Source organism: Drosophila biarmipes, chromosome 3R, assembly GCF_025231255.1.
Source record: "Drosophila biarmipes strain raj3 chromosome 3R, RU_DBia_V1.1, whole genome shotgun sequence".
NCBI lineage: Eukaryota > Metazoa > Arthropoda > Insecta > Diptera > Drosophilidae > Drosophila > Drosophila biarmipes.
The window spans coordinates 33,009,598-33,037,098 of record NC_066616.1 but is presented as its reverse complement, the minus strand read 5'-3'; the positions used below and the strand labels follow the sequence as shown (position 1 = coordinate 33,037,098).

The 27,501-nt window shown below is 48.3% G+C and overlaps 5 protein-coding genes across 7 annotated transcripts in view; 1 reads left to right on the top strand and 4 right to left on the bottom strand.

The window, feature by feature from the left end:
- LOC108023880 (uncharacterized) overlaps window positions 1-16,485 on the bottom strand; it is a 45,548-nt gene extending 29,063 nt beyond the window's left edge. Inside the window, exons 1-3 of one of the 2 annotated variants that reach the window (XM_017093564.3) lie at window positions 16,362-16,485; window positions 14,731-15,680; window positions 3,264-3,306 (exon numbers count right to left, since the gene is read on the bottom strand). The gene's annotated coding sequence lies outside the window, so the exon portion shown is untranslated. Of the gene's footprint in view, window positions 1-3,263; window positions 3,307-14,730; window positions 15,681-15,816; window positions 16,099-16,361 lie in introns of those variants that run through there. The other variant, XM_050889014.1, reaches the window with a different exon arrangement.
- On the bottom strand, window positions 16,247-20,156 carry LOC108023879 (microprocessor complex subunit DGCR8). Its single transcript, XM_017093562.3, has 5 exons — window positions 19,340-20,156; window positions 18,398-18,601; window positions 17,386-18,335; window positions 16,978-17,232; window positions 16,247-16,923 (listed from the first exon to the last, which is right to left on the bottom strand). The coding sequence occupies exons 1-5, from the start codon at window positions 19,569-19,571 to the stop codon at window positions 16,636-16,638; spliced, it is 1,929 nt and encodes a 642-aa protein (XP_016949051.1). The 5' UTR covers window positions 19,572-20,156; the 3' UTR covers window positions 16,247-16,635.
- Window positions 20,157-20,315: 159 nt separating this feature from the next.
- Window positions 20,316-21,999, bottom strand: LOC108023851 (transcription factor Ouib). The gene is made up of 4 exons (XM_017093498.3): window positions 21,778-21,999; window positions 21,036-21,715; window positions 20,867-20,977; window positions 20,316-20,811 (listed from the first exon to the last, which is right to left on the bottom strand). Exons 1-4 carry the CDS (start codon window positions 21,895-21,897, stop codon window positions 20,661-20,663), a joined length of 1,062 nt encoding a protein of 353 aa, XP_016948987.1. The 5' UTR covers window positions 21,898-21,999; the 3' UTR covers window positions 20,316-20,660.
- Window positions 22,000-22,065: 66 nt separating this feature from the next.
- LOC108023862 (alpha/beta-tubulin-N-acetyltransferase 9) lies at window positions 22,066-22,904 on the top strand. The gene has a single exon (XM_017093519.3). It carries the CDS (start codon window positions 22,249-22,251, stop codon window positions 22,840-22,842), a length of 594 nt encoding a protein of 197 aa, XP_016949008.1. The 5' UTR covers window positions 22,066-22,248; the 3' UTR covers window positions 22,843-22,904.
- A 51-nt stretch (window positions 22,905-22,955) lies between these two features.
- On the bottom strand, window positions 22,956-27,463 carry LOC108023860 (mothers against decapentaplegic homolog 4). Of its 2 annotated transcripts, XM_017093514.3 has the most exons (9): window positions 26,779-27,462; window positions 26,198-26,466; window positions 25,579-25,933; window positions 25,170-25,391; window positions 24,454-25,053; window positions 24,114-24,396; window positions 23,884-24,052; window positions 23,701-23,827; window positions 22,956-23,634 (listed from the first exon to the last, which is right to left on the bottom strand). In XM_017093514.3, exons 1-9 carry the CDS (start codon window positions 26,840-26,842, stop codon window positions 23,429-23,431), a joined length of 2,295 nt encoding a protein of 764 aa, XP_016949003.3. In that variant the 5' UTR covers window positions 26,843-27,462; the 3' UTR covers window positions 22,956-23,428. The 2 variants fall into 2 exon arrangements, with proteins under 2 accessions (XP_016949003.3, XP_016949004.1); XM_017093515.3 differs by lacking the exon at window positions 25,170-25,391 and having other exon boundaries at window positions 26,779-27,463.
- Window positions 27,464-27,501: the final 38 nt, after the last annotated feature.

The window sequence follows — 27,501 nt, the reverse complement described above, 5'->3', positions numbered from 1 at the left end:
TTTATTACTGCATACTCTTAGACAGCTTTATAGAAAATGGTTGAAATAAAGATTATAAGAAATTTTGTGTCTGAGAAATTTGTCACCATGCAACAGGACCCCTTTTCTCCCAGTGCACAGCCCAAAGTGGGTGCGGGAAAAGGAAAGAGACAAGCGAGGAGCGAGAGCGCTGACCCAGCGCTGTGTTAAATTAGCTGGGACACTTAATTTCTGTTGACGCGCACATTTTTCTATGGAAATTAACGCTAAATAATTTTTTGGATTCGCCAGCGAATCGTTCAGGCAGCAGACCGACACGAAGGACCTCCCGCTCCCGCTGATCCTCCTCATTTCGGCAGGACTTCTTCGGCCCTCCATTCGCTCTCGGCTTAGGCTGGAGTTGGCAATTAGGCCCGGGGTGTTTGAATTAGTTTCGTGTTTTAATGAGTTTCATAACTTTTTGGTTCCGTTGTAAATTTTGCAGCAGCAACAAAACACACATAAAAGATGCGTGCAACGGCTAAAACGGTGGGTGTGGGTGGTGGGTGGTAGGGGTGTTAGGTGGTTGATAGGGGAGCGGGAAATCCAGGAGGAAAACGAGCAAATTTCCATGTTACTACTGAGGGAAACCCTCGGGTGGGTTTATGTATGTATTTGTTAGCCATACCCAGTTGACATAAGCGAAGCAAAGTGGCAAAAGGCAACATGAAAAATGCTTTAAATCTTGTCAAACGCGGGAGCGAGGGGTCGGGGGTGCACCCGGGTGGCTGAGCGCTTGGGGTCGGAGGTCAGGTCTCAGATGTGTGTCTGTGTGTATGCTAATGATATTTTAAGAGAGCTTTCACTGGGCCGCACATGTGTGAGTGGGCAAAGTGAAAAATTATTTATGTTGCCTACTTATTGGGGCATGCAAATGCGCATTGTTATGCAAAACGATTCTAAATGCCCGCCATAAATTGAATTATCCAGCGAATCAAACTATCCGCCCATTGGCCATGTAATATTTAAGAGCGCTCTAATTAATTAAACATCACAGTGTCCGAAACAGCGCACTCCGCCAAAAAAGCAGCGAAGCCTGTCAGGACCCCCGAAAAAAGGAGCGGAATTCCAATGACAAATGGGGCTTGCTGTTAAATATTTGCAGGAAAACCCTTTTTCCGGCGCAAAAACGGGAAAACACCAAACGTTTCTATCTCCTTTGCACACGCCATTTATTTCCCTGCCGCCCCTCCTCCGCCCCTCCTCCGCCCCTCCTCCGCCCCTCCTCCGCCCGCCTTGTTTGCAGCCACCATTCAACTGTAATTACTTAGGTAGACCCGATTCAAAACGATACGGGATATAAGCCTCTTTGCAGAGAAAGAAAACTTTGAATTTCTTTTAATTTTTCATTGTTAAATTGCCGTTTCGGGAAGGAGTGGCATGTGCAGGGATGCGCCAAAACAGAAACGGAAAAGCAAAGCGGGCAAGGCAGAGCTCGGAGAGCAGAAAACTGAGGCTGGCAAAGGACAAACAAATTGAAACTTTATACAGTTGGCAAAAGTTGAGCGGAGCAAATCAAAGGCAGCAAACCCGTAAGGGTTAACAAATTTGCAACATTTTGCAGGTCCGTGAAATGGGAACCGATTTTGATGTAGGTCAGGTCAGGCCAGTCGGGAAGATTTGAACAAATTTAATAAAACCGAAGGATCCACGACAGGCGGTGGGTAGAAGAGCTCGGCTCCCGAAAATGCAAAGAAACCTCATTACTGGCGGGGGTCTTTCAGCATCCAGCTTCTTCAATTGGATCTTAAACAAATTCACTGAACGAAATGTTATTTAAACCCGTTCCTCCCTGCGTTTGAACTGTGAACTCCAATTGAAGCAGAGTTAATAATCATTCATAGCCCAAAGTTTGCCAACAGAAATCACAGCCAAGGTAAACTTCATGCATCGTTTTGGGTCAGCAGGGGAGTAACCGAACTTAATAAAACCAATAAAGGACAGAAGCCAGCGAACCAAATTCAATTTTTACATAAAACAAATTAGAAGCAGCAAGGAACATACCCAGAGACAGATAGAAATCCAAAGAGAAATAAATAAAAATAGTGGACAATGACCAGTTCCTGAAATTTAAGGCAGGAGCTTGAACTGGAACTGATTGCCGTGCAGTAAATTTAATAAAGTTGAAAAAAGAGGGGAAACCCACGCCAGCCAGTCGAAACGTACGCAAAACCCATTAAGAGCAGCCAGGAAAGCACTCGTATCTAGACAAAATCTTTTGCAAAATAAATGCGGAGGGAAATAAATAAATATCAAACCATAAATAAATAAAAGTTGTGAACAAGCAAATGCCCTGTCCACCAGTTGGCAAACATTTACAACTCCAGAATCAGAAACAGAAACAGAAAAACCAGTAAAAGCAGCACAAGCAGCGCAAGCACCGAAAGATACAAGATACACACGTCAGCGTCGGCTTTGTGTACTCGTATCTCGTGGGTAGTTGCGGTCGTGGGCGGCGACACGCCCCTTTCGCACAAAAATCAATATGTTGATTTGAACTTTCCTCCACTCGCTTCGCCCCTTTTTTCCGTCTTGTGTTTTCTGGCCGCCACAAAGTTTTGCGCCAAGGAATTATCAATTTCTTTCGCTCCTTTCTTGTTTTGGCCAACTCAAGTCGACTTGACTCGACTCTATGAAAGGAGCGGAGGCCAAAAGATGCCATTATCTGCTTACATATTCATGTGTATGTACCACAAGCGTCCGTATGTATTTCTATATATAAGCGGATATTTTTGACACTTCAAAATTGGAATATCTCAAGAGCGGAGGCGACGGGCGAACAAAATTCCCTGTGTAATTTTTCATGACTCTGCGTCCCATCTGGGACCCACTGGGTACCAGCTCCATTCAAAATCGTAGCAGATTGAGCTGTTGAGCTGGGCGCTTGGGAGTGGGAATGGGAATGGGTATCCCCGCACATATACATGTTCCTATGAAGGGAGGAGGAACCGGCATGACAACTGAGCCTGCTGCCTCGCATTTCGGCTGTGAGCGGCCTGCCACTTTTTTTATTATTTCGCAAATATCGATAAGGAGAGATAGGCGAGTATCGCCGCAGAGAACCCAATGCCATCTCCGTGTCACTCCGTCTGTCTTCCACTTCGCCTTCGCAATATTTGGCGACAGTAAATGTTTGCTAAATATCCTCAGTAAATACTTGGCAGCTTATGTGGGTGCTGCACACACACAATCATTCGCACATAAATAAATAAGTATGTTCTACAGTGAAATCATGGCTTACTTACAGTGCTCAACGGCAGTGATGACTCAAAGGAAGTGCGCCAGGATCTGCAAGAAAAAGGCAAACAGGAAAAGGTTAATAAACACAAACATGGTCTCGAGGGTGTGACACGAGTAGCCAGTTTCTCGAAAAGGTGTCGAAAAGTATGCAACATTTTTGGGAGATTTAAAATCCTACTTTTTATGTGGAATTTTTAATTGTTTTAGTGAAGTCTGGTCATAAAACCATTTGTATATTCAAAATCATAAGAAGGTATCCTAAATCAAGCCCCACAACTTGTCCTTTAAGAAAAAACACTTGCAGTGCTGAAGCAGCCATGCAAACACCTTCCATTAAGTCAAGTCCACTTAAAAAAGGCCAAATCCCCGAACAAACGACAAGGTGACATCACTGTTCAGCAGTTCGGCTCAATGACTCGATTCCTTAGCCCTTTGAGGCTGTCAGGAGTACTTACTGTACTCCACTGAGCCGCTGAGCCGGCTTCCTTTGGCCGGATGTCTGGCAGCAGTGAGCACTGGGATGAAACGCACTTTAAAGCCCGTCTGGGACGAAGGGCATAATGTGCGAGGGCATTATTAATGAATTTATGTATTCGTAATCGCATCGAAGCCCGCCCAATCAGCGCTGCGTATACGCAACCTCTGGGAGTTTATATTGACGGCAGGCTTACCCGAGAAATTGGTTTTATTTTACATATGTACGTTTCGGGGTCCCCAGTCTCGGGCGTTTCATTAGTTTCTATTTCAGTGGCTGGCAATTCAATCAGGTTGATCAGTTTTCAATATTGCAGCTATATTGCCTCGGTCTATCTAGCTCTGCTCGGGCCGCCCCGCCTTTCTCCAGTCTCCCGGCTGCTTTAGGAGGCAGTAAAGTAAATTTAGTTAACCAACCATAAAAAATTGTGTGCGCAAATGTGGGTGAGTGCTTTGGCCACTGCCACAACGTCGCCCGACCCTCCTGCCGCCCCCAGCTCGCCACTTCTTATTCGCCCTGCGCTGCTATTCACACACATTACGTATACGACACATAGTTGGGCCAAAAGTTGATGATGTGGTTATAGTTGCTGCCGCCGCTGCTGCTGCTGCTGCTTCTGCTCATTAGAGCCGCGTTCGCGCCGAAAAATCTGTAACACATAAAAGTATGCAACATGAAATGTGCTAACGACAAGCCCACACAGTGAGAAATCCCCAAGAATTCGCGGTTTACCGAGGTATTTTATCTTTTCGGTGTGTCAAGTAAATATCTATGGGATTTATTATTGAACATTTTAAGCCCAAGGCAGTAAATACCCAAAAATGTATGTTCTGTTCCGGATTTACTTTGTTCACTATCGCACACTGTTTAATCCTGTGATTCAAATGCGACCTAATCATGACCCAATTGTTCATATTTTCTGGCGGTGCAGCGCCGAAAGAGAAAGCAATGGATGGGGATAAAGAGCGAGTGCTGCCGGGTGATTCCCAGATATTATCAGGAAAGTTATTGGCGGGCTGGGTGGTCACTGGGCGGAATGGGTGGCCGGTGGGCGGGGGAGGTGAGCCGCTGCTAAGCATTAAATTTATGAATGCACAGCGAAGTGTCTTCCCCCACTTGGTGGCTCATAACTCCAAGTCAGCTTAGAGCCGGGTATTCGGGATCCGGGATCCACTGGCCAGTAGTCAGTTGGCAGTAACCAAGGCGACCGTGGCGCCGACAGGAAGTTACGTGACTCGTGGGCATAAGTCCGAGCTGCATTTCACCTTATTTGCTTGGACCTCATCCGCCCGGCCTGCTGCTCTTCTCTTGCTTTTGGCCCTCCACGCTAATGGCCAAGTCGGGCCAAGCTGCCAAGTGATAAAGTCCGGGCCAAATAGAAACGAAGTGGCCGGGAAATTTACATTATCACGCGAGGCGCCCTGGACAATATAGTTATGCAAATAGCCCCACGAATTATATAAATTGCGTATACGCAGCGTGGCCCAGACACATTGGTATAAATTCATATTCAAATGGCCAACTGGGGCGGCGAAAGAGGAAAACATTTGCACAACATTCGAGATACACTCGCATATCTCACACAGCCGCTCGGCGGGCGGGGAGTGCCGCCTGTGTCTCCGGCAAATTAAGGCGGGCCCAAAGGAAAAAGGACAAAGGGCCTGTAAATAGCGGAAAATGTTAAACGACCGACCGTCTACCATCGACGTCGGAGGTACGCAAATTGATATTTTTCTACGACATGCAAATAACACGAGTAATGCGAGTGCAGGGGCAGGAAAAGTGCGGGAAATGGACGAGATGGGCGGAGGGGTGGGTAGGTGCTGAGGCCTTTCCCTGCGCAAATAAATGATCTGATAAGACAACAACAAACGTAAAAATTTATGCATGCCAACTAAGCACACACACACTGGCACACCCACCGGAAGTGGGTGGTAAGCGGGTTGGTGGTAAGCGGGTGGGTGGCCACGTGTAGGATGCTGTGGAAAAATGAAATAAAGTTAAACAGGATATTTCAACATTCTCGCACAGAAGCAACAGCAAACAAAACAACTGAAAGTAAAAGCTAACGAGGGCGCAGGAGGCCGAGCAGGGGCGGGGGGCGTGGCAAGGACGTTGCCAGGACACATTCCGATTCGGTGTGTTAAAATGTAATAGCAACGTTAATGAACACGAACGCAGTGGCAGTCGCAATGGAAATGGTCACATAAAAAAGGCAACGATTTGGCCCGGCCTCTGCTCCTTTCATTCCTTTTTTGTGCCTGTGTGCTCCTCCCTCCCTCCCCTTTTTCCACCCGCCCCACAGGTTGTGGTTGTAAAACACGCACACACACTTGCCCGCAGAAGGACTCGCAGCCACACAGCCACCCGGCCACCCGGCCACCCGGCCAAAGACAGGACATTAGCAGGGAGAGCAAAAAGTTAGCACGGCGCAGGAAGTGCGCGGATGAGAGCCAAACAAATCTCAGCCACGCACGTCTTTGGCAGCCTCGTGGAAGCCCCCACCCCCGCTGGTAACCGCCCCGCACCCCTGACATTGGAGCCCCTTCCCCGACTCCACCCAATCCTGGTTCGCTTTCTTTGTTGTCTCCCAAAAAACCAATTGCGCCTTCGTCGTCGCCAACGTACGCTATTGGTACACTCAGGGAAAAAGGGCTCAAGAACTCGCGTTCTCTGTTACATGGAAACACAAATCCTTTTTTCAGTGGAATTATCTGATTTTGTATGACCATCTTGCCTTATTTTAGAAGCTGATTAAACACTTTAATTAATAATTTCCCCCCTTATTTGAATAGTTCCCATGAACCGATTCATTTTCTCAGTGTTTCTGATGCTCCTGACTTGTCTGCGGGACCACTGTTGTCGAGGCCAACTGCCTCTTTCCCCATCCTCGACTCCGGTTCGTGCCCAGTAGTCGCCCAATGCTGCGGGGAATGTCACCACGTTGGTGATGCGTGAACAGTCGCAGTCAGTGATTCAATCACTGCGAGCCGCCGAGTCAATGGAACGCGAGCTGAAGCAGAAGTCTTCAACAGGACCAGCGATTTTTAATCGCCTATAGCCGCTCTTTTACTGAGGCTTAGGAATTAAAAATTCAGAACATCCCAAAAATTGTGAGTGCAGTGTTAAACAATACAAGGAGCTGGTGATTATTTACATTGTATGTCAATCAAAAGATGGGTTTCAGATGAAGAATGCCTAGTTCCATTAAGCCAGAACAACATTTTTCAGTTTAAAATCCTCTTCCCAAACCTCTTGTATTGGGGACCAAAATCTCAGTCTCTTCCTCCTGGGCCTCAGTTCCAGCTTCTCCGGTTATCCCCGGCGTGTAAGAAAAGCGCAGGCTAAGGAGCTTATGGGATTATAACTCCCGCCTTCCGATTCTTTCGCCCCACTGGCTGGGGAGCAGCCTCACTAAACCGGAGCTTAATAGTTGTTGGATGGGAGCCGAGCACACAAGGGCACCAATTAACCACAAGGGCGCACTGCGAGATGCGAGTTCTACGGCAGCAATTATAAACTAATTCCAGTTGGGCTCAATCACAGTTTGCCCCGTCACTGTTTGCCAGTTTTCCCCGCTTTTCCGACTGCGAGGCTGTCCTGGTTTCAATGAGGCAGTTTACACCGTTTGCCTGGCATTTGATGAGCATCTCGTGCGCGACACTTGGCTCCATGATGATGCGTGTGCCACCCCGAAATCCCCTAAGCAATCCCCCTGCCGAATTCGGGCCCAATTTGCGGATCTTGGCTTGTTGCGCCGCCCATAAACATCGCTGCTTACTGTGCTGCGAGACATTTTTATGCCATCCGATCCGTTAACGAATTTTCCAATAGGCCCTTCGCTGGCAGCTCGACTTTCCGCCCCGAATTACCAAATTGGATGTCCATGCTCGCTGGGGTTAAGCAGCAGGCAATTTATGAATACCTTAATACGGTTTATAGTCGAAATATTTACCCACCAAAAACACGGGCTGAAATGCGAGAACATCCTGGCAGAGTAATATAATAAAGAAGGAGCCGCCCAGCCTGACAACGCGCAATGAAGATGTCGATGTCCTGGTCGGCTGGGGCGTAATGAAAATAACTGACATTAAGCAGATGAAGCGGTCCTGGACAACGTGGCCAAATGGGCGGGTGGAAAATGAGGAGAATCGGGCGGAAATCGGGGGGAAGTCGGCAGGCAGGGGCGAGTGGAGCATAAAATATTAAACGGGAAACCTTCGTAATTAAAGTGAAATGAATTTAAGTACACAAATTGAACGTTGAGGAAGTCAGGAGGCGGGCCGCGTGTCCTCGCATCCTCGTGTCGATGTCTGCACTCAGAGAAATATGTGTATTAGACAGATAGATAGGTTGATATTTATATAAATAGAAAGATAGATTGCCATAGAGTACATATGTAGATAGATAGCTAGATAGATAGATAGATAGATAGATAGATAGATAGATAGATAGATAGATAGATAGATAGATAGATAGATAGATAGATAGATTGATCTAGATTGATTTGTTTATAATTGAAAATATCAAAACTCGGAATTACAATATCTCATTATAGAATCAGTGTGTCCTTTTCTTCCAGTGCATTAGCGTGGTGATGAAAAGGGATGGACCAGCGTACGAGTATTCGTATAATTAAGTGGTCACCAAGCCCGGCGTTCGGCAAGCCACTCGAATTGACCAATCTGAGCGTTGACTTTGAAGTGAGTTTGGCCTCAAAATATATGTGCGCACTTCAAGAATAAATATGTGTGCTTTTATGTGCTCGCACTGCTTTTTCCGGACTAATTAAAATGCAGTTAAGTATTTATTTTCTCATAATTGAGGTGGCCGAATGGGAAAGTCGAGTTGCCCAGCGAACAACCGCCGCAAAGGCGAACAGCTGGCCAATTAATTTCAAGTGCACATTAGAGAGCCGGATGATGATGGAAAGGAGTGGAAATCGAGCCATTGAAAGGTTAGGGAAGGACATGCAAGAGTTGAAAGCCGAGTTGAACGACGTTCTCTAATTGGTGCACGACTGTTTTACTGATAATCACCGGAAAATGCAGATAAGTTAAGCGGAGAATGGGGCAATCCGAATTCACTTAACAGCGGGGTAGGGACAACGACCTTTTTGCTAAAAATATATTAGAGACATAACTCTACCTAATTAGGATATCTTAACTTATTAAACTTTTTACTACATTTTCATGGTCACCGCAAAGGCCAAGGTTAATTCCATAGACTCATAAACACTGTTACAGTCTCATTTTACGCATTACTGCATTTGTCTAGACTCCGTAGGCAAAACAATGCGAAGGCTTTGACATTGAGTCGCAATGAAATTCGCCCACATTTCGGTTAATTAAAAGAGGCCTTCGGCGAATGATTGATTTGAGTGTGTGAGAATGCTGGAATTGGATTAATCAATTAACCGATTCGCAGACATTCGGCCATCGATCCATCTGGGGATGAGCCAGCCCTGCTAAATGGTTTTTAGCCGAGCTTCTTATTTCCCCGGGAAGCCCTTAAACCAATTGGGCTAATTTGGCGACCTGAAATAGGACTTGCGAGTAACCCTTTTAGCGGCACCGTTAGTCAACAAAGCACATGGGATATAGTCCTATTCGCCCCGAAAACGACTGGGAAAACTTATCGCTGCCATTGGCAAATTGTCGCCATCATTTCCGGGGGGTGGTTGCGGGTTTATTTTGCGCACAGACCGAGGATGAGATACAAAACTGTAACTGTGGGTAACTTGAGTAGCCATTTCCACTCATTCGCATTCGCATTCCCATTTCCAGTGGCGTACTCCCCCTCAGCCGCCTTTCGCCCCTTTGGCCCCCTTGTATGCCCCTTTTAGCCACTTCAACTGCGGTTTCATTAGCCGCGGTCTCTGTCAACTGTTGTTGTTCCTCCTCTTGTTGCTGCTGGTTGGCTTCCTCTAATTTCGTTAAGTTTCGTTGCCACAACAGGAAACCGAGTGTGTGCCGCAATTTTTTACCATCCGCAGTTAATGCCTCCCCAGCGGAGAGGCAAGTTTTGCGAGCCCATGCACTCGACCAAAAAATGGGGTTTGTTGACCAGTTAAACCAGACAATGACCTTCAATGGCTACGAATTAGTCCGTACACTTTGTGGAAAACATGTCCTTAATACAGAACTAAAGTCTTGAAAAAAATGTCAATGTCCATGAATATTTTTATTAGTTTTATTAACATTATCTAGAGTTTCCCAAGTGAAACATTAACTGGCTTAAATTATAACTATTCATCTTAGATAATAAACTCCTAGAAGAAAAATAAAATAAGCTGTGAATCAGAAAATGAACGGATGAACAGATACGAATGAATCAGAATGAATATTAGTGAATCCTTTTTACAAGTGTGAGTCGCCATCTCCCTCCCCCTCTTGCTTACCACGTCTCCGTCCCGCTCTGCCGTCAAATGCAATTAACAAAACACGCTCCTAGCATAAAGTCATTAGTTATTCCATTTCATGAATATCCCTCTCTCGATTCGAACGCTTCGCTGGATTTGTTTATGTGTGTGTGAGCCAGCTTGGAGCATATGGTGGCCATGTGTGGGTGAATGGGGGAGGGGGTGGTGCTGTGTTGTGACTTAAAGCCCTGACCATTGACCAAAAACCAAGGCCCACAACAAATGTACATAACAATATTATTTTGGTGGATTTTCGCAAAACGGCCGAGAGCATCGACGCTGGGAATGCTTAAACTACGGAACCACCCACGTGGGAGCACCGCCCCAACCCCCGCTCACCACCCACTGGAGCGCCCGGCGGAACCCCTGCAACCATTTGAAGTCCTGGCTAAATTGCCATTCAGTGTTGTACACCGTCATTGGTGTTCGTTGTCCGGCGTCACGTTGTTTGCTTTCACCTCAAGCCAAGTTTGCGAATGTTTTCGCTCCCCAGTCGGAAGCCCCATGCCATCCCCTGCCATTCCATCCAATCCAATCTGAGCCAGCCCCCCGATCCGTACACCCTTCAGCCGGAAAGCGTGTGCGCCGGATAAACTTTTCGGCATGAGTTCTTATAGGCAAGAATGGTTTTTCAATACTCAAAGATTTATGAGTCTATGAATCTTGTACACATGCACAGCGTGCGAGTGGGTTTGTCGGGGTGGGGGTGGTACATTGAACAAAAAATGGTGTATCTAATGAGATTATTAAATTAAAAGCTGTAAAACTAGAAATAAATTATATTAAGTATTACAGTTGGAAATATCTATAAAAACAACAAGATTGAGACCTTTAAAAGCATCAAATATAAAAGCAAATGGATGAGTTATTATGGCAGTAAATATGTTTTCATTTCGTTTTCTTTCTGTGCACGGCCATGAGATACTGATAGACGCACCCGCCCAACCTCCCATCCGACCACTTTGCATATTCCTGGGGGGGGGGGGATCCCGGCCAGAGCCGAGACAGAACCACTGGCGCGGCAGGAGAGCCAGAGGTATCTGAAGAGGCCAAAGGCAAACACCACAAATTAGTCGGCATATAACACGAACCGGTAAATGGCTAAGAAGTGAAGGCTCCTCTTCGCAGGGCCAGGAGAACAACAAATAGAAATCAAGTGAAATTCCTGGGCCACCCTGGCAAGCAAAGTTTTCCATTTCGTTTTTCGGATTTTGCTCATCTATTCTTTTTTTGCGGATTCCCGGGCAAACTTGGGGCAGCTGCCACATGGAACATGAATCAACACAGAAAGTCCTCAAAAGTTCTGGGGGATGATTTAATTAGAATTCTCGAAGATGTCACCCAGGGCTAGGCCCCCGGCTCGGTTTGGTCCTGCTCTGGTCTAAGCCGGCGTTGGGCAACGTTTAATTATGAAATTTTCAAGGTGGCAAGTTGGTAAGTTGGCAAGGTGATGGGGAAGGCCGGAAAGGGGAGGCGACCGATGGAGCATGGGGAGTCCCCCACCCCGAGGTATTTTGTGGTAGATTAGCCGGGCGCCCGATGTGTTGATGCGGCGGAGGCGTGGAATCCTGATTGGTGTCGGGTTTCGGGTGTCGGAAGCTGGCAACGATGTGATAAGTTAATTGAAATTAAATTTTAATTTCATGGGATAAAGTTCCCTTCGATGAGATTGTTTTTTGCGGGCGGCCTTAGCCCCCAAATCAATATGGAAATGAAGAGCTGTGGGCAGGGGGCAGGGGCAGGGGCATGGGCAGGGGCAGGGGCAGGGGGCTGGCAGGGTCGTACGTCCAAAGAGCAATCAAAAAGAAATCCCCCGGGTCTATTAACAGAATCATTTGATTTCCCTTTTAATGGCCAACTCACATGTCACGCTGCCGCCAAGAAAACTCATTTATACATTATGTATACGCCATGTTGAACACACGAGATTCAATCTACGTCGCAGCAGAGTCCTTGAGGCCTGCTCGAGGATGTTAATTGGAGTCTTTCCTGCCGCCCAGAACACCTTGGGTTTCCCAGGAAGCCAAACACTCGAACAATCAGAAATACGCCTCGGGGCCTCGGAGAGTTCTACATCGGTTTTAATTATACAAATGCAAATGCCAACGAAGCGTCCGAGTTTCCAGTTAAGTAAACAGGAGCAGCTTACGCTCTTCGGCCGAAATCGATTCCCCAATCATAACTACAAGTGGGCATAATCAGCTCTCCGTCCGGCGGGCAATAATTTTAACAATTGGCCAGCCACTCGAACTTAAATCCATCGGTTCTCGCCTAAATGGCCGGAGGCACCCGTGGTCCCGGCCATTAACTATGCAAATAATGTGCGGGATGTAGACAAAATCGCCACAAGATTAATGTTTATTGATTTTCCCGGCCAGCGATAATTTGTTACCACACCAATTTGGCCGCCAATCGAGAGGCACTGAGTGAGTGCGATTTTTCTGGCTTACTTTTCTATTTCTGGGCAAAGCCATTCTAAGAATTTGATAAGCCCCTTTCGGAATTTCCCCAGCTCCCGTTCCCCAAGAAGTTTTTGTGGGTATTTGCATTATTAAGTACTCGCACCGCCCCTCGCTTTTCCGATTTCTCGGCGGTTGGTCGGATGTTTGGGCTCTGTAAATTGGGAAATGGGAAATGGGAAACGGGGAGTGACGGGTCGGTCAGCCATTGAGCCGAAGGTGTCACATTGCCCGGATTTGCTTATCAGACATCAAAGGACACCTTGCGGTGCCATCTCCCGGATCGTTGCCATTGCAACCCGCAGACCAAAAGTGCCGAGATGCCGGGGGAAAAGGGGAGAACCCCTGCCAAGTCACCCCCTCCTGGATCTTTGGCTTCAGCCTGGTAACTAACTTTCAGGTTTATATAAATATTTTCGTTGGTTGTTTGTCTGGTTTCGTCTGTTTAGCATTTCGGAATATTAATTAAAACAAACTTTCGGAGAATGTGAGCATTATTAAAAACAAAGCTTAGGTGCGCTGCTTTCTTTGCAACTTTTTTCGCCCCGTCGAACAAGTTTTCGCATTTCAAAATGGTACCCAAAAAAACATTGAAACTGTGTTCGGTTATGGAAAAATGTTTACCGAATGGAAAAGAACACCAGGCGCACACAAACGGCGAGGCTAGAGTTTATTGTTTTTAAGAGTTGAAAAGCACTTTGGGTTTCCTCCAATTAGGAAGCCAATTAAGAGCAAAACTTTACAGATTATCTCTCAAATAAAAATGTGAGTGTCTGCCTCATTTTCGATCCCATGAGGCCGTTAAAATGTGGAAAACGTCTGCACCGATTTTTGGGATTACTTACCACTTGTATATCGCTGACAAATATGTTTGACAAATCAAACTTGTGAAAAAAGGGAAGTTTCATGAATTATTCAAGTGTTTCCGTTTTTATAGCACACTTATCGGCGCTTTTCAAGTCGAAATGCTGTAAAAGGCCATGTCACTTCGGGAACCCAAAGACCCCGCCATAAAGATTAGAAACCCATAAAGCGAGGGACTATATAATCGATTTTGCAGACATTAACCGAGTGTAAATGAGGGAGAAATAAAGGTTGCTCGGCGAGTTGATGCGGAATTCATTTTTTAAAATATTGATGAACGAAAGCGAACAGGCCCACTTGGCGGAGGCCCGAAGGAAGGAAAAAACGTATTAGGAAGGGTCCATAATTCGGCTGTTTCCTAGAAGTATCTTTGTTTCGGCAAAAAGGAATCCCCCAAATGGAAGCCCGGGGTCCTGGGACGGCTGCATTACCTGGATTTGCTTATCACAACATCAAAGGACCCTCGCTCCCCCAGGAAGTGGCGGTCCTCCAAGTAAACAAACACAGTTTGTCCGCAATTCGCCCTGTTATTCTCTTTATTTCCCCAAAATTAGCTGGAAGTGAAAACGAAACCAAACATCAAGAGAAACCGAAACTAAATGAATATCGAGCGGCAATCGGCAACAACGCGGAGCAACAAAAGCCAGCGCTAAACGCAAAGCAGAGCAGACCCAATCCCAAAAACCCAGCCAGACCGAAGTCAACCTACTTTTGGACGCAACAGACTACGACAGAGCCGAGCGAACATACTATGTGTACAATGTAACTGCACGGCGAGAAAAAGAATAGCAATTTAATTTACTACTAAATATGAATTTATACATTTATTTAGTAGATAACCGACACTTTCAAATGTATTCACAAAACAAGAAACCAAAGCAGTGTCAATCTATTTTTGTGTACGGGATGGTGTTACAAAGACCTCTGGGGTTTCAAATAACTAATAAAAACCAACGCGATATCAAAAATTCCTTTCTTCGGAATAAATCTTAAAGGTTCGGATGTAATACATCATTGCATAGTTGTTAGAACCCCAGAAATCCCAGTAGCACCCTCGTCTAACACTTTTTCTGCCTGTGCATATATTCATTCGGTATGCGCTCAGATGAGGAGCACGGAGTGGGTTCTTTCGGGGCACGGAGCGCATGGAGCAGGGGAACCGTGTGTATGGGGGACAATTGGGCGCCCTGCGGCGGATTATTGAATTTTCCAGCATTCTCCGCTGACGCTTGGCGCCTGGCGCTACCGCTTACCTCCTGTTTCGCTGCTGCTGCTGGGGCTTCTGCTGCTGTTGCTCCTGTCCTTGTTGCTGTTACTGTTGGCTTAGTCCTGCGTCCTGCGTCCTGCCAGCCGCTCTCCCTCCGGCTCCAGCGGCTGCTGTTTACCAATTCACTGGCGTTGACAAAAATTCCAAAGGAATTGGGCACAATTTACATATCGCCGAATTGCTTAGGCCAGACGACGGGCCAAATGCATTAAACACAAAGTACCAGTGCGTGTTTGTGTGTGTACCCGATTTTCCGTTTATTTTCCGAATTTCCCCTCCTCTCCAGCGATTCTCCGCACTTTCTGCGAGACCCAATTTCTGTGCCGCTAAGCGAAAAATCAAAAACGGCGCGCGTGTCGTACCGCTTGATATATCCAGTGATTTGATGGGAGACCCACGCACTTGCAACACGCGACACGCGAGCACCGGGAGTCGGGAGTCGGGAACCAGGGGACTTGGGGGCTATAAAGTGGGGTTTTTGGGGCGCACCGAGGGATAAAGGGACAGTGACAGTGACAGGCGACGGGCGACAGCAACTAAGATGAATGTCAATAAAAATGATTTTGCTCGCCACTGCAGTTGGGGTTTTGAAGCTAGCCCCACGAGTTCTCTTTTCAGCTGTCTGTTTTTGCTCTCCGCTGTTTTTCGGTCTGTCCCGAGTTACTGTGATTTAATTATAAATCGCCGACGAAAGTCCTGGAGGCAGCAGCGCCGGGAAGTGCTTTTCTCGCCACGCGAAGAATCCGTACTGAAGATACAGATACGGGCTGCGAATTGGCAAGTCGAAATTCGCCACAATTCATCTCGCAGCAGGGCTGCTGCGCAAAATCCGGGATCTGCGCCTGCGCCGCTCTCCGCTCGCTTTCTCTCCGCACTTTCTCGACTCTCTCCGCCGTCTCCCCATAAATATGTCTGTGTGCCACGCTCGTTGGAATGCTATAAAAAAGGAAACGTTAGAATGAAATGAAAATGTAGCATAATTTATGACTGCATCGTCTTTTAAATAATTGCACGCACACACACCTACGAACCCACACTCCGCTCTGCCCCTTAAATATTTACATCCACTCACCTGACGACCCCCCGTCCAGCTTCACCCCAACACCCCCTAATGGCCATGTAAATATTCCATTTTTTAATTTTATACGACTTTCAAAAAGTCTACCAAATTGGTCAGAGGTCAATGGTATTCGGGCTTTTAAAAATGGAAGCGATACGAGAAGATTTACGGGTAAATTAGGTAAACAAATATTTTCACATGGACACATAATTGCCAGGCTGTCTGCCAAAACTGAATAAATTACTGAGTTTTGCAAGATGTTTTGATTTAAAAACAAATTTATAATTCTGATGAGCAGATAAGGAGGAATAAACAATAAAGAGGCTTTTATAAAGAAGTCAAACATGTTGGCAAACGATTAAAATTAATAAGCTAACATATAACTATTAGATCAATTGATGTTACATCTTGTCAGCAACGATAAATGTAATCAGATAAGCAATACACTTTTAAAATATCCTTTATTTAAGCTTATATCTGTTTAATATGAAGTCGGAACCCCCGCGTCTTAACTATTGCAAACATGAACTACTAATATTTGGCAAATGTGGATTTACCTTAACGCAAAGCCACTTGATAGGCAATTATTCTTCATTTGGCCACTTGTCAAAGCCACTTGATGAGTAATGGTTCATTATTGGCCAGTTCAGATTGGCTCGCTACTATTGCTTTAGTGATTAAGGCTGATTTGGAATCAGTTCGTGTGCCCCTAGAGAACGCGTCGTTGTTGTCATAAGCTTTTCGAATATGGAACTGGGTACTGAGAGACTGGGAGGTTGTCATGCACTACTAGAGAATCGGAGTTGGTAAGAGAGATTGTGTGTCCCCCAATCAGAGTTCGACGTTATTCAGATTGGACCCGGAGGAGGTGGGCAGATCCACATCGCTGGGCGGGACGAAAGTGCCCATGGTGAGGACACTCTCCTGCTTGGCGCACAGCTTGAGCATCTCGGTCTTGAGCTTGTCCAGAATGGCATAGTTGGGCTGATTGACTGCCGCCTTGCTCTGCAGCACGGTGATCTCCTGCTCCTCCAGCTTCTTCTCCTTGAAGGTCTTTATTGAGTTGTTGCCGTACAGGCGCAGTAGAGAACCCCAGGTCTGGATGTGCGGATGCAGGATCTGTCAACAAAGAAGTTATTACCAGATTTATGGAAAGTACTTATCATGCCTCACCTGGAGAATCGCTTGCGAAGCCAGTTGCTTGCCCTCCCGCTTGTTTTTACAAACCACTTTGGCCGTGTGTTTGCCCACGGTCATGGTGAACTCGTTCTTGTTGTTCGCCGTGCGATTGATCTCCTGGTTGATCTGCACATCGCTGCCGTAGTTGCGCTGCAAGCAAGTGAGGAGAATGGCATTGGGAGAGGGCTCCGTCGTCTTATTGCAGAACTCGGTGACTCGAGGGTCTTCAATGCGAATGTCATCAAAAACCTACAAGAAGTTAACATAGCTCAATTAAATAACATAGCTCAATAACCTTAAAATTCTATTTCTTCTCTATAATAATCTCTAATAATAAACGATATATTGGGCACAAACATAATTTAAGATAATATATGCAAGTTAAATAGTTATCTCGCTTACAGACAGATCGCTCTGCGCCTTCTTAGCGGTGCCGCTTTTTTGGTCCTTGTTGTTGCCCGTTATCTTGTCCTTGACATCGGGAATGAGTATTTCCAGCGTCTCCCGCGCCGCGTCAGACTTGGCCTGCTTTTTACTGGTCCCATAGCCCGTTCCATACTTGAGATTATTCACAGACACGGTGGCCGAGTAGGGCGTGGCTGCGTTTTGCAGCTCCTTGAACTCGTAAGTGGGCTGCGTCTTCAGCGCGTGCTGCACATACTCGTGCAGGATGCAGACGAAGCTCTTTCCATTTGGGTTCATGATCCACTCCTTCCGGCCGCGCGTATTCGTTGACCCCTCACCAGCCGCCGCCAAAATGGGGAATTTAATGAGCTTAGTGCCGTCGGGCAGAGTGGGCCTTTGGATGTTCTTGATGTGCTTGCGGTTCTTTGTGAACTTCCGGCGGGCATTCCAACTCCGGAAGCGCAGCACACGGATTACCTTGAACTTGAAGAGCTTTTTGCAGTAGGAGTTAAGCTGATCCGGTGTTATGGATTCCTTCTGGGTATTCTCGTTAACCGTGACGATTTTGGCAGCTGGCATCAAGGCAGTTAAGCCCTCCTGTTGAGATTTGGCATCAGAGCTGGCTTCGTTGTTCTCTTTCCCCTCCACATCCATCGGCTCTGCGGGTGGAGCTACAGCTCCTGTTACGGGACACACTGCCGCTGGTGGGGGACCATCCGCTTTCTGCTGTTCCGCCTCCGACTCCTCCTCCAAGGCCCGCCTGTAGTTAAGGCAGGGAATGGCTCCCAAAGGCACGGCGTGCTTGCGGGCACTACCCGTGCCCAGAAAATAAGGCCTCGAGGCGCAACACACGCGGGTTTTGCGGTGCAGGAAGAGGGGCATTCCACTGTTGTGGGTCACCTGCACCCAGCCCTCGGGCAGCACCTCAAAGTGGTTCAGGCGCTTTTCTGAGGAAGATCATTCGACAGCTGGTTATCCTTGCATCCTTAGCTAAGTAAAGATCACTCACCTTCTAGCACAGTCTTGAAACGCTGCTCGTACTTGGGCTGCTTGGACTCGCGTAGCTCGTCGGGCAACTTCTCGTCCAGCAGATTCTCGATCTCCTCGTCATCAAAATCCGAGGAATCGTATTCATCGCCGTCGCCATCCGCCGCCTCGTCCTCCTCGTCGCCTCCTTCTCCATACCTTCCACCCTGCTGCTCGCTGGCGTCGTCTGGTTGCCATGTAAGGAGATACAATCACTGTTTAGATAAGCAGTCTGTTTGTCTGGGAAATGCGAAACCCGCCCTGGAGTTGATCGCCCCTCGTCACAGAAAATGTTACGGATGATTTAAAGTACCAGGAAGCTAGTTTTACCAAGACTTTCTTTACTTTCGAAATGATATGCTTTCTAAGGTTGGAGAATCAAGTTTTGTGTAATTGAAACTATGTAAATGAGACCTTCTTACTAGCTATACCTACTTTACCTGGGCAAGCCAGTCGGATTATAGGTATCATGCGCATGGAGATGCCCACTAAATCAGCCACCACCTGCCTTACAAGAATCTAAAAGAGAACTGAAGCTGGTGTATCGTGGTTTTACCTGCCGGCTGCCCTCTTTTATCAGCCTCCTGTGTTTGATCAATGATAGGACTTCAAGATTTTGAGATAAGAACCAGGCGTGCACTGGAAAACCAAATTGGATCAATGTAATCCAATTTTGTAAGTTCTAATATGTGACCCAGGAGAACTTCCTTTAAAAAATCGCACCCTGGTGAAATCTGTGATGTGTTACCTAGCCTAGATTTGTTTCTCCATGTCATATCTATCTGTATCTAAGTATGACAAAACATTTATCTATAGCGATAAGGAATTCAAATCATTGGCAGATATGAAAATATAAAAGTATATTCTTCCAGGACTTTATTATCATTTCCCGTGCATGATTATCTTAAGGTCATTCCCCACTCACCTGACTCATCATCCTCGTCGCTGCCAGAGCCGACTTCGTCGAGAACCTGGAACTGCCGGAGCTGCTGGTCCATGGGCTCGTTCTGGAGCTCGTTGTCCCGGGTCTGCCGCATCTCCTCGATGGCACTCAGCGAGAAGCCGGCCACCTTGAGCTCCTGCTGCTCGTCCTCCAGCCGGGGTCTCTTGCGATCCTGTCCAGCCTCGGGGGCGTCGGCCGGCTGCTTCTCCGCCATTGGAAGTGTGAGTCTAAATCGAACGGGGGGTTTAACTCGGACTGATCGGAACTGCCTAGACCTAGTGACGCTGCCTCGGGGCCAATCTCGCCAATAACCAATACAGAGAGCATCCAACGCCTTGCAATTGATTTCTCATTGGAAGTGCCACATTGGTTAAGCCAGAAGCCCCGCCGGAGGAGGAAAGTCTGCTACGCCGACTGCACTTTCGCGATTCAAAACGTTGCTCTTGCTGCGTCTTTCGCGATGGATTCTGCGTGGTCTGTTGGACAAAATCCCAAAGCAAAAGCTGCGCAGTTCTATTACAAACTGAAGTTCTTAGAAGATAAGTTATTTGTCTAAAGTAACCAAACGAACGAAACGAACACCACATGCAGCTTTGCAAGTTGCGAAAGCAGACGCCGACAGATAAGCACTTTTCGAATTGGGTTTACTGGTTGCTCCGGGTTTTATCTTCCGTAGGAGAGTGTTTAGACTTAGGATCTATGTTTATTGCAGCTTTATACACATTTTTTCGGCTTTTGCAAGGATTTTGCAGTTCAAAGACGCCCCCTAATTTGGTTTAGTGGTGGTAAAAGGACTTTAGTCGTGCATCGATGCTTTGGTCGCTGTCTATCGATGTTTTCATTGTTATCGATGTTGTGCGATGCATCGATGCTTTGTAAAGCATCGGCGGTTTAATTTAATACGTTTTTAAACCATTTTTAAAGAATATTTTCAAAGGTACTTATAAAAAACGATTACTATATACAAAATGGTTTTAAAATTCCTTATTCAAAACATTTATAAAAACATGTATCAACATTCTACAACACAGCCAATTTTTGCAGATTCAATTTCTGCATTAACATCAAATCATCTTAATCCTAGTTGAACTTATTTTAAAATAAATAAGAGCTCATCAGGCTGATGAGCATAATCAGGCTGCCAACACTAATGTTGTGTATTGCCCAGACTCACGCAGAGAGACTTCATTGCGATCTCGTTAACCTGAGATCTTGGCAGTTGGAACAGGTGCCTTCCTCAAACTTTTCCTTAGAAGGGACATTCGTAGTTTAACATATTTCGGTTAGAAATTCGTATTCCAATTTAGGTATCACCCTCTAGCACTGTCTCCACGTCAAGTTCCAGGGTCTTTTCCACCGCCTCCTGGGTGCCCGCAACTTGGGCGTGACCCTTGGAGCGGTAATGGGTTACTAAATGGGAGCGGCGGACGAAGGAGACTTTGCAGGACTCGCAACTGAAATACATATGTTATGTAAGTCATCCTCAAGAAAATGGCTTCGGGATCTTACTGAAACGCTCGCACTCCGGTGTGACTGAGCATGTGCATCCGCAGTTTGCCGCTCATGGCGAAGCTCTTATCGCACTCCTTGCACTTGAATGGCTTGACATGCGTATGGCGACTGGAAGTAGTGAGATTAGATCGTATCCATTAGGATATGCTTGAAGCTTTCGGCATACCTGCGCTCGTGCTGGACCCGTCCGGTGGCGTTGTTGAAGGACACCTCGCAGTAGCGGCACTGGTATGGTGCAGTGCCCAAGTGCACCTCCTGGTGGCGGCGCAGCAGTGTGGCGGTGTAGAACCTATGGGGACACTGGTCGCAGGCGAACCCCTTCACGCCGGTGTGGCGCAGCAGGTGCAGTTTGAAGTTGCTGGGGCAGGAGAAGTGCCGGCCGCATTGCTCGCAGATGCACTCCCTCCTGCGGCGCTCCCGTTTCAGAGCCACCACCTCTTCTTCGGTGAGTCTGTCCCACTGGGTACGCGGTCTGTGATTATTGTCCTGGCTGTTGTCCGCAAACTTTACGGAGGTGCAAGCAAGAGGCGTGCCCTTGGGTGGGTTTTTATGATGCTCCTGCGGCGGGGGCTGCTCCTTTTCCTGAACAACTTCCTCTTCCGCTTGCTTCTCTGGCAGCTGCTGCTCCTCCAGCAGCATGTCTATAACCTCAACTTCGGTGACCTCTTCCACAAAATCTTCAGCGATGGACTCGTTGAAATCCATGACCGCCTCATTGCTGGGATTGCTCTGCAGTGCTTTCTGGGTGAGGATCACCCGCTCCCGGAAGGATATGGCTTCCTCCAGCTCCTTTTCGCAGAGCGCGCAGATAAGGACGGGAAGCGCCTGCCCCGATCCCTCTAGTAGCTGCGGATTGTTAGGGTTTACAATATTATATTTCTATTATTTGTTACTTTAAAAACACTCACAAACAATCCAGTCAAAGCCTCGATCTGGTGCAGCGTTACCGAATCGGGCTCCTGGAAGAGATTCTTGGGCGTCGCAGAGAAGATGAACTTGCCGCAGGTGCGGCAGTTACGAAGCGGCATTGCATTAACTTTATTTGAATTTGATTGAATTTATTTAAACGCGTATTTATACGCTCTTTTCTTTTTGCAAGTTATTGGCAGCGTTGCCAGATTGGCCCAATGCCATCAGCTGTTTAAAATTCGACTGGGGGATTCCTCCTAAAAATAAAACAATTATGTATCTATTAAATAAACAATTTGAATTCTTCCTTAGAGTAGTTTTTTATCAAACAAAAACTTTTTTTAATAGTGTGAAAAATCTGATAGAGTTTCTAAAAATGCCTTCCCCTCCATAAAGAATACGGGAACAGCTGATTGGTGTAAACAAACCGCTCATATAAACTATTTCCTTTATAAATTGCTTATTACAAAATGCACCTCAATGAAAAGACGAAAATACTGGGTCGCAGGGTCATCCTGGTTCCCTACGAGGCCCGCCACGTGCTGAAATACCACGAGTGGATGAGCAACGAGGAACTCCGGCAGTTGACCGCCTCCGAGGAGCTCACTTTGGACGAGGAGTACGCGATGCAGAGGAGCTGGCGGGAGGACGACGATAAGCTGACCTTCATCATCCTGGATGCGGAGATGTACTCCCGCGAGCAGGACGAGATTGCCGCCATGGTGGGGGACACCAATATCTTCCTCCACCGAGATCCGGATAGCGACCTCCTGGTGGCCGAGGCGGAGATCATGATTGCGGAACCCGGCGCGAGGGGCAAGGGACTCGGCCGGGAAGCCATGCTCCTCATGCTCCAGTACGCCCAGTCCCAGCTGAAACTGGACAAGTTCGAGGTCAAGATCGACATGGATAACTCCACTTCGCTGCATTTATTCGAGAGCTTTAGGTTTGTGGAGACGGCTCGCGTGGAGGTCTTTCACGAGGTCACCCTGGAGCGGTCCATCACTCCGGATTGGATCAGCTGGCTGGACCAGCAGGGGGAGCTACGGATCGAAAGCTATTAGGGGCTCAGTGCCCAGTTTTGTTGGACTCTTGGCAATAAATTAATTTTACATTTTACTATAAACTATGGCCTTTTGTTTAGGTTACTTAAGACCCCAAAAAGAACCGCTTGGAATCATTATTTTATGGTCTGTTTATTACACTTAAGTTACAACTACTTGTTTCGCCTGCCTTATTCATGTTGCATTTTACATCAAATGTATGTATTTATGGTGCGTCGATGTTCCTTTTGTTTCGCCCTGTGGCTTGGATGATTGTAATGCTGTGTATGCTTCTTGTCGTGATTTGGTGGCAGGAAATGGGCAACGAACCCGTGCCGCTTGTCAATTATCGCCGGTGTTGCGTGTGTGTATGTGTATTTAAGTATAGTACGTAAAACTAGATGCTTGGCGCCTTGCAGCTGCATACTTAGACTTAAGACTGCTAAATTGTTTCAATTTTTTATAAAAATCATTATTAAATAATCCAAGGCAAACAGAATCGTAATCAGAATTGCAAATGAAAAACCGAAAGTCCGCCAATAGCTGCCGGATAGCTGCTGCTGCAACTGAGTCCTTAACGTAGATGTGGGCCGATAATAAATACGGATTAGGCGGAGGCACCATCGATGGGCATGGCGTGGAGCACCTCGTCTAGCAGCTGGAGGGCGCGGTGCAGGTGCACCTCGATCCAGCAGGGCGTCTCCTTGATGGACTGACGCGGGTAGTCGGGTCCCCAGCCCTTGACGAAGCTCAGTCGCAGGATGCACAGCCGGCGCAGGTCGTCCACGCCAATGCCAGCCGCTGCTGTCATGCCTGCAAAACAGGAAGTCAGGGGTTAGTTTGCTCTTAAGCCAGTTTATCCTCGTGATTTTAGCTCACTTCTGCCGCCGCCGCCCATCTGCTGATTGGCCACTCCGGCCACGGCTGCCGCCTGAGCTGCGGCCGCTGCCTGTGCATTGGTGGCCAGCGAGTGCATCTGCTGGTGGCACTGACGGAGGTCAAACACCTGTGGCGAACAGATATGTTAGAATAATCAATAAGAATGCCCTTTCCAACACCCACCTTGATGCACGCCGCCGGGTAAATCTTGTGCACTGCATCGCCAGGTGTGCGTCCCGCCTCGCGATCCAGATAATAGCTTTGTACGAACACCGAGTTGTCGCTCAGGCAGCGCAGCCAGACGTCGCCCTCGCCGCGCAGATCCAACTGCACGCCCTTGCCGATGTGCAGCCTGCAGAGAAATCCTGAATTATTCTCTGCTCCCTGGATGACTCCCACCAAGATCCACTCACCTGGCACGTTCCGATTGCTCTGTGCGATGAACATTGCTTAGAGCGCCCAGGCAGAAACGGTTGCCTCCCGAGGGATCCACATAGCCGTCGATAATGACGTTCGGTTTCGCCGACGGCACCTTGAAGGTCTCGCCCACCTGCGTGTCGAGCTCAAAGTAGGCGATGGAACACCAGTACTCCGGCGGCGGTTGGCGAGAGAGGAGGCGTGGCTGTTGCTGCTGTTGTTGCTGCTGCGGGGGCGTCTGTTGCGGGGACCCGAGGTCACCCGTCAGCGTTGAATTCCCTTGAGAAATAACGAAGCCAGTTAAAAATGCCTATCGGTAAAATGAGCTAGACTTACAGAATCCACCAGGTAATGAGCGGGGATCCGGTGGCTGCATGGACTGCGTGTAGGTGAGAGTGTTCGGTCCTGTCCAGGTGCCAGCTGCACCGCCCCCTCCGCCGGCTTGGGCCCCAGCTGATCCAGCATTGGCCTGTACTCCTGTTGGTGGCTGCTGTGGCTGCTGCGCGGTGGGCTGAGCTGTGCCGAAGACACCACCTCCTACAACGGGAGCTGTGCCCGCGGATCCCGGCTGCGACACATAGCCGTTTTGCTGAGCATGGACAGGCGGAGGAACCGAGGAGCCACCGCCGCCCGCACCTTGCATCTGACTGCCTGGAGGTGGCTGGCCGTAGTACTGACCTCCAGGAGCTGCTCCACCGCTGGCATTGACCGCCCCATTGGGCACACCACCTGCCTGCTGTTGCTGCTGTTGTTGCTGCTGCTGTTGTTGTTGCTGCTGCATGGCTAGTGCGGAGGCGGGATCTGTGGGCGAGTTGGCCTGGGTATGGTGGACCCCATTGCCCTGGGGATTCTGAGCCTGTTGCGGCGGCGGCGGGGGCGCCATCACAGGACCGGGGTTCATGGGACCAGGCATGCCCGGCATACCATGAGGTACAGCTGAAATGGAGAGAAAATAAGTTACACTTAAGTTGGGAAACGAAGAATAAAAAACAATCTTTAAAGCTTTAAAACAATATAACAAAGGAATAAATAAAACAAATCAACGTTCTTACAAAGCGGATGAGCAGCTGCCTGGGATTGGGGCTGCTGCTGCTGAGGGGGCTGCGGGGGTTGCTGCTGCTGCGGCTGCTGCTGCTGTTGCGGGGGCTGACCGAGCCGCGGGGGAGGTGGCACCATCCAGGAGCCACGCGACCCAGCAACTCCATCCTGCGGCTCGATTTTTGGTATTGCGCGACCGCTGGGAAACATTGCACTCATGGGATTGGCATCGCCAACTACGTAAGGTAACACAAAAGGCCAAAAAAGAAACAAAGGTCAACAAATACATTAAAAAAGGAAAAGAAAACGAAAGAAGTGTGTGCCTTGAATTTGTAAAATATTAAATAATATACAAAATCAAGAAAATTAAAGCAAGTTTAACATATTCCCAATTCAATTCCCTCCCTGAGAACTGTGGCCTACCATATTCAGAGGGTCCCTGTGGATATCCGTAGCCGCCGGGCCCCACCATTTGCGTGGGATGGTGCTGAATGGTGCCGATGTCGTTGCCATCGATGTCCATGCTGCCCACCAAAGGACCCGCGGAGTATTCGTCCTTCACCAGGCGGCTGGGGCCGGACTGCAGGCTCAGGCCGGACAGATCGATGCCCGGGGAGACGACGCGCTCGTAGTGGTAGGGGTTCACGCACACCGAGTCGCACTTGAGATCGAAGGCGAAGGCGCAGTACTTGACGTGCTTGAGCTCGTTCTTGTGCAGGTCGGGCCAGCGCCAAATGCGGGCGTAGATCACGTGCGGAAAGCCCTTGCGACCGGCAACCTGTTGATTGGAAACAGAATGCATTTGTATTAACACCTTTACTATATACTTCTGTAGAATGAGTCTGGGAAATGAACTTAGTACGATTCTTCTGCCAATTAGAGTACATTTTCGTTCCGTCTCGAGTTACCCAGAAACGCTATCGTATAACCGGAAATTCGGTGGGCAAGCGACCCGGACACTCGTCTCCGATAAGACCAGTACCTACTATCGGCCACCTGATTCACCCGAACATCCAAAGCCCAAATGGGGAGTCCCGCTCACCTGCAGTCGACCGTCGAGGGTGCGCTGGATGGTCACACACTTGCTGGGATGGGCGCCGTTCGTGGTGATGGCCGTGATCAGGGAGTCCAGTTCGTCGCGCTTCTCCTTCAGCTTCTTGACCAGCGACTCGATGGCCCGCTTGGCGAATCCCTCGCTCTCGCCGCCCTGCCGGTGGCACATGAGCGAGTGGACGATGCTCAGGCAGGCGTCCGCCGATGTGGGGGCGTTCGAGGGCGGCGGCGGCATCTGCACCATGTCCCGGACAATAACTGTGGGTGAGGGCGGTAATTAGTTAAGGTTCGAATTTGGGGAGTAGATTAGACCTGCAGTGCGCCATTCACAGTCTACTAGACATAACTCCAGTCGAATATTCAGACCAGTTTCATAAGTTTCTATGCGTCCAATAGGAGTTATTTTTAAAAATAGAAATCGAGTTACCAACAGGATACCATTTAGGGAATGATACAGTGATTCTTATAGTAACCCCATGGAGTCACACTTGTTAGATCAAGGATTGGTTTCTTATAAGCGGGATACCGTGTGAATGGCGCACTGAGGATTGGGGATCTCGGTCCACTTACTGTCCTGCGGGGCTACGGCGCCGTACATGTGCGCGGGCGGACCCGCCCCCGGGCCGCCGCCCATGCCAAAGTCCTGGGAGAGTCCTCCCAGAGTGCGAGCATGGGCATCCACGGCGGCGTTGTTGCTGGCTCCGGATCCGGAAGGGGGTGGGCGGTGGGTTCCGGGAGGGAGCCGGAGCTGCCGCTATCGAAGCCGGCGGACGCGAGCGAGAACAAGCCGGGGAAGGCGAATCACGGCCGGAGGAGAGCCAAACAAAGGCGGCACGCGAATGCGAGCACAAAACAAACGGCGGTTGGCTGGCTCTGTGTGCGTGGGCTTGGGGGGTGTTGTGCTGCACACACACACTCCGACGCTCGGCGACTGAACTCCCACAAAGTTGGCGTAATTTCCCTGCGAAAAACTCCTTCTCCTCCTCCGTCGCCACTCCACCTCCTCCTTCTTCGCGCACACTGGCACACGCACGGCACACACACAGGGCGAGAAGCTTCCTCCTTAAGTCCTTGCTAGATACTTGTTTTGCCTGTTTTTCCGCGAACTTTCATGGCTTGCACTCCACTAGCTGCTCGAGGAACTCGAAGGTACACTTTTCCGCCCGTCGAAATCCAGTTTTCCACCCAATTTGCCTTTTTTCCTCCTTTATTTTGTTGCGGCTGTGTAGAGTGACCGTTTCGCGAGTGCCCGCGCCACGGCGTTGCCGGACCAGCAGCCGCGAAGACGCGCTG